The sequence below is a fragment of the Daktulosphaira vitifoliae genome, unplaced genomic scaffold, assembly GCF_025091365.1.
Source record: "Daktulosphaira vitifoliae isolate Bord-2020 unplaced genomic scaffold, ASM2509136v1 Scaffold_4, whole genome shotgun sequence".
Classification (NCBI taxonomy): Eukaryota; Metazoa; Arthropoda; class Insecta; order Hemiptera; family Phylloxeridae; genus Daktulosphaira; species Daktulosphaira vitifoliae.
Window position 1 is genome coordinate 32,533,838 of NW_026099575.1, and position 5,947 is coordinate 32,539,784.

Consider the following 5,947-nt stretch of genomic DNA (forward strand, 5'->3'; position numbering starts at 1 on the left):
TTAATGAAATTTCAAGTGAATCCGAGATCATTTTGAAAATATTTTTCTGTCTGATGTTCTTTTGGCGGGCCTAATGTTTGTATACATTGAAGGTTTCGGATATTCGATTAAAAACAAAAGATTAAATAATCCGTACGGAATTCAGTAAATCCTAATATTAAGTAAATTTCCAGAGAAAAAAATGACGAGAAATGAATTTAGAGTCGACTGCAAAAAGAAAAAATGTGTGTGTTTATTATTCTTTAACGTACACAAATTTGCATCTCTTTTCATATCTTATCAGATTACACCAGTCTACCGTTATGTTTTGTTGTTGTTGAGTATTTAAATCACCCGATCCGTTGAAGTATAATCGGCGATATTGAATGTGCTGAATGGTTTGACGATGAACTGAATTAAAAATTTCGATGATTTATCAGGTTGACGTATTCACCTGGTGCTCGTGCGTGGGATGTTCACTCGATAACTAACGGGTCGCAAAATGTCAACAACCTAAAATGTTTAATGCGACATCGCACTTGCGATGTATATCGTTACAAGTCTAACGAGACTTGTTCGATTTCCCGGAGGTATTGAAATATATACAATGACAACCCTAATCAACCCGTCCCTAGGACAGAGTTCGATAATTAGGGTTATTCAAAAAATTTACATATATTTAACTTGTATGTGAAAAGAGCCGATGTCACTCTTAACAGGATAAGGTCTTCTTAAATGAGTACTTCTTAAACTATTTCGGTTTGTACTCAACAGGCGATTGCATACGCCTTGGACCGCACCAATTGAATTTTTTAAATAATTAGTAGCATAGTAGAAAACATTTGGTAAATCAGTACAAGATTATTTTTGCGATTAACATTATCCCTTATAGCATTGGTAATTAAAGCCATTATTTGCTTGATTGTGATAATCAAGATGTGATATCTTGTCATTCGGTTGAAAATTTGATAAAATACTCATAGTTACAACATATCAACTTCAGCATGAAAAATGACGAAACTTGAATTTTCACACGATTTGTTTAATATAAATTTATCTTCAAGTATTGAATATTGATATTTAAATTTTTATTGTTATTTTAATCAGATTTTATTTATATACAAACAATGATGATATATTTGAATAATTCTGATAATGTTTTTAGTAAAAAATTGAATAAAATGTTTTCAATTGTCTCATATTGAAAGGTATTCATCAAATTACAACAATTAATAATCAGTGAAAGTAAAAGCAGTAAAAGTAATACATTACTGTTATATTTTATTATAAAAGTAGTCTTTATTTACTAACTTAAGTAAGAATTACAAAATTAAAAATATTTATAAACGCTATTTTCAGTATATTCTTAAAAAATAATTATTTCTAGTAAAAACTTAATTCCTAAAGTAAAACCCCCCAAAGAAATGATAAATAAATTATTTAAGATATAAAACGTTAAAAAATTTAAGCCAAATTTATATTATACCCAACCACTGAAATTAAAAATTAACATTTAAATTTAAAACGAATTTCTTTATTTATAAATTTAATAACTTTAAGCTGATTTAAATTTTATATTTATACAAATATACTAATATATTACAAATAATAACTTATTTTTTATTACGTTAAATTTATTATTATTTTATTTTAAGAATGTATACATTCTTATTGTATATGATTTATTGTCTCAATTTAAGAATTGTGAAACATAAGGTGAATGTTATGTCACTAATTTAACTATAAGAATGTATATTTGCTCATAGTAGACTATTTTCTGTAATTATGAGTTATATTAAATGTCTCCTATTTAAATGATGTATAAAAATTTCAAAATGACTAAAATTATGCCGTGTAAAAATTACACTAAATAACCGTTTCATTCTTACTTTGTGCAATTAAAGTTTTCTATATTTGCGTTTTAATAAATAATATATTTTTATTTAGTTTTATATAATTCTAATTAAACATAAATAGTGTATAACATACCAAAGAAAATAAATATGTTAATAGAAATTGAATACATAAAATCGTAATAAAATAACTATTTTTAATTAAAAATGAGTGTAAACACATTGGTTTTTATTAGTTTTTGATTGAGTTATATTTTATCTTAAAGTATTTAAATGTAATTACAAGTAAGTCGATCAGTTAGAAAATTTAGTTATAACATTTTAAGGATTATAAAAAGACTTATAATACTAATAATTACTAATAATTTCATTTGGACTAAATTGTGAGGTTTATAATTACACAGAAACCCTGTTATAAGACAACATACTTTTTATTAAATGAAACACACAATGAAAGAAATTATTAAAAAACTTCCATTAGACAAAATGATACTTTAATATACACGTTACTTTTACATACAAGTTGAGTAATTTTGATATAAAGTATCGAAAATTCATACACAAAAATAATACTTATATCATTATTTATCCAAAATTTTCCTTACATTTTATGCATTAAAAACATCCAGTACATATATGTGAAAATTCGGACATTTTTAAAAGTGCTGGTTTGGCCACATTTTACTAAGATAGAGAAGAATGTTTTTTTTTTTTTTAATTAAAATATTAGCAGTAATTGTTTTAAAGAGGATTAAAATGTTTTAAATATTATCATTTCTTAATCATTTTTTTATATGTTTTAAACTTGATTTGTTCAAGTGTTTGTTGTTTAATATAATTATTTTAAATGATCTAAACAAAACGGATTAATTAATTTGATGTTTTAATTATGAAGTTGAAAACAAAATGTTTTAAGCATCTCAATTCTGCTTTTTACACATAAAAAAATCTTTATATACTTAAATTAAAACAAATGTATTTTCAAAAATTTTATATTTACTGTAATCTTATGTTTAAAGATATGTATTTAAATTTATTTCTCTTTCACAAAAAACTGAATAAACTTGAATTTGTAATATATTAATAGCATATTTAGATTATTTCATTTTAGAAAAATTAACTGATTAATAAAAATTTTGAACCAATAATCAATCAAGATATTTATTAAAAGGAACTTGGTCTTCTGGTAATTCAATAAATTTTGAAGAATGAGTATCATTATTTTTGGCAATACGTTTTAACTCTAAAAAATTATGGTAAGAAGAGTAAATAATATATTTAATTTTTATATTGATGATTACTTTTTGTCAATTTCACATTGTCAAATTCCTGTTCATCATCTTCGCTAGATTCACTTTCAGTAGAATTATCTACTGACTGCGTAGAAACATCTAAATAAAGAGTAATATTTCTATAAAATCATACTTATTATAAATAAATTGAATTATAATAAATTAGTATAGCTTAAATAATTATAAAGGAAACCAAATCACCTGTCTTTTGATACACTCCAAGATTATTATGGACTATAACACATAAAAGTATTTATATGCGTATTATAAAATAAAATAAATTAATATTAAGTAAAATGAATTGCATAACTAATAATTTTGTGTTATATTGGTTAAATAATTCAAGTTTACTGAATGATTTTCTTTAGTAATATCTACCTTTACTAATCTTTCCTCCAGTGATCCGGTCAATATGTATTGGTATTGTCGTTTTGCCAGTTTTAGTGTCATATTGGAATCCCAAATCGTAAAATTTTTCTTTAATCGTAACCTGAATTTCATCATTTATTTTATTACTTAAGTATTCATAAAATAGTCGTTCATTATTTTCGTTGTTTTTTTTGATTTCGATATTATATTGCTGCTGTAACATAAGATCGTCAGACACACAAGTAATATTACAATATTTTGAAATGTCAGAATCTACATTTGCTTTAATTTTTAATATTAAGTTATTTAATATATCCAGTGTTTCACTAGTGTCTGTTATATTATTCTGTATAGGAAGAGGAATTTTACTGTTTTCTAAAAATTTTATTATAGGGATTAAAATAAACGTGTCTTTAAAATGATTCCGTTGCACATTTCGAAAGCTGTCCAATACATCCATGGCGTCTCTTAACTTGGGCGTTTCTTTTCTTATTATGTGTATTGTGTTAAGAAGTTCTAAAATGCAGTCGTCTCCATTATGTTTACCTTGTACATCTTTACAGTGAATATGAAAACTTTGAAGTATCAAAATAATTTTTTTTAAAAATTTGGCATAATTACAGCCCAGATAAACAGTTGCCAATCGAATTCGCGAATCACAATTATTTCTATCGATTCGTTTGTGAATAACATCATTTAATTTATGTACAACATTCATGTATTTTATACTATTCACGTCATTTAAATTTTGCCATCCAGAATGCTTGAATAGATTTTTTAAGATTCGTATAACTTTTAATGTATTAGGCGTTGTTTCGGTGTTCGTAATTGTACAAAATATTATTAAACTGACTACAATGTAATTATAATAGGTCATTTTTAATTTTCAATAAACAGTTATGATTACGAAATGTTAAATGAAAAAATTTAACAGTATAATTTAAATGATTGAAGGCGCGACAAATTACAGTTTTTCTTACAATACTACTGAAAAGTTTAGTTTTAAAGAATAATTTTACCTAAAAATAAAAATAAACTTTGATTTAATATTTAAGCATAAGTATGAATCAAATTTAGATTTTTGTGATAAAATTTTTGATTTCGATTAAATTTTCTTTATTATTATTGATTATTTCACCATTAGTTTGGTGACATTTGTACATTTAATAATGTTACTCACCTGTTTCGTATGAAGTAGAGCGCCACAAATAAGTTAATAGTTAAATATTAACGCAGAATAATGACAGCCGCTGTTTAAATTTGTGAACTTTATAACAGTACAGAAATTATTTTTATAAATGAAAATAGTATAATAAATAAAAAACCAGAAACCGTTTACTTAGCTGTTAAGATTTAAAAAAAACTATTTTAACCCGAATAGGTATTGGAAGTAAAACGTTTTTCATTTTCGTTTCTACAAAGTTAATAATTTAAAACATACAGATTAAATCACGAAGATAAGACAAATCAACAATTTTTTATCTAGTAAATAATTAACGTTACTTTTTTTTTTTTGAATACTTGTCAGACTTTTAGTTTATAACTTCAACATAATATATATTAATTTTTTCATTGTGTAAAAAATTAATTTTTAAGTTTTATATGTTTAAAAAAATGTCAAAATAGCATAATTTGAGAGCATAAAATTTGTATGATAACTTAATAATTTATGTTATTGTATTAAAAACTTATAAATATCTTCATTATTTTTAACAAAGGTAATGTTAAGGTAAATTCGTGTAAAATGTTTAACTAAACAAATTACTAATTGTTATATACTTAATAGTTAAAAAATAAGTAATTATTTTGTTATTAAGGTCTATAAAGAGTAAATATAACGAATATTTCAAAACTAAATTATAATAGATGCTAATAAAATAAAATAATGTGTGACAGATTAAATGGTGAAAAGTATTTAAAATATTTCTTATTCATTTTATGAATAAGTTTATTAAAATTAAAAAACAATAATTTAATAAACTACATAAGACCAAAAAAATTAGGGCTTAATATTTTATACCCTTTATTTTCTTGATTAATTTTATATTATTTAAACTAGTTAATTATGTATATTGCCATTAAAAAGAAAAGTCGATACATTTCAGTATCTGCGTTTTATTTTGAGGTTCGATCTGATCGAAAAATTTACAGAAATGGTCCGGCCCGTCCATTACAAGGTTCAGTACATCAAATTTTTTATCGTATATAGTAATTATAACTAGAGCCCCGACTTAAATACCTTAAAAAACATTGAAATGACACGTAAAATATGAATAAATAATCTGTAAAATTTCCTTGAAATAAAAATTATTCTATTAAAATGCTTTAAAACAAAAAAAAACTTCTAAAAACCAAAGAATTGTAATAAAGAAGTAATTTAATTTATGTTGTATACATTGCTTTAATTTTGTATTAGAAGTATTATTATACCTTGATATATTATGATTATTTATA

At 23.3% G+C, this 5,947-nt stretch overlaps 1 protein-coding gene across 2 annotated transcripts; it reads right to left on the reverse strand.

Annotated features, from left to right (window-relative positions):
* Positions 1-2,508: 2,508 nt before the first annotated feature.
* Positions 2,509-4,754, reverse strand: LOC126903888 (uncharacterized). Of its 2 annotated transcripts, XM_050682442.1 has the most exons (5): positions 4,674-4,754; positions 3,503-4,512; positions 3,326-3,358; positions 3,134-3,223; positions 2,509-3,075 (listed from the first exon to the last, which is right to left on the reverse strand). In XM_050682442.1, exons 2-5 carry the CDS (start codon positions 4,368-4,370, stop codon positions 2,981-2,983), a joined length of 1,086 nt encoding a protein of 361 aa, XP_050538399.1. In that variant the 5' UTR covers positions 4,371-4,512; positions 4,674-4,754; the 3' UTR covers positions 2,509-2,980. The 2 variants fall into 2 exon arrangements, with proteins under 2 accessions (XP_050538399.1, XP_050538400.1); XM_050682443.1 differs by lacking the exon at positions 3,326-3,358.
* Positions 4,755-5,947: the final 1,193 nt, after the last annotated feature.

Bases quoted from the DNA above. Each gene is read 5' to 3' on its own strand.
- LOC126903888 (XM_050682442.1), bottom strand. From the start codon at position 4,370: ATGACCTATTATAATTACATTGTAGTCAGTTTAATAATATTTTGTACA. The intron at 3,359-3,502 runs GTAGATATTACT...TATGTGTTATAG, and splicing joins TGGAGGAAAGATTAGTAAAG to TCCATAATAATCTTGGAGTG. The intron at 3,224-3,325 runs GTGATTTGGTTT...CTCTTTATTTAG, and splicing joins TGGAGTGTATCAAAAGACAG to ATGTTTCTACGCAGTCAGTA.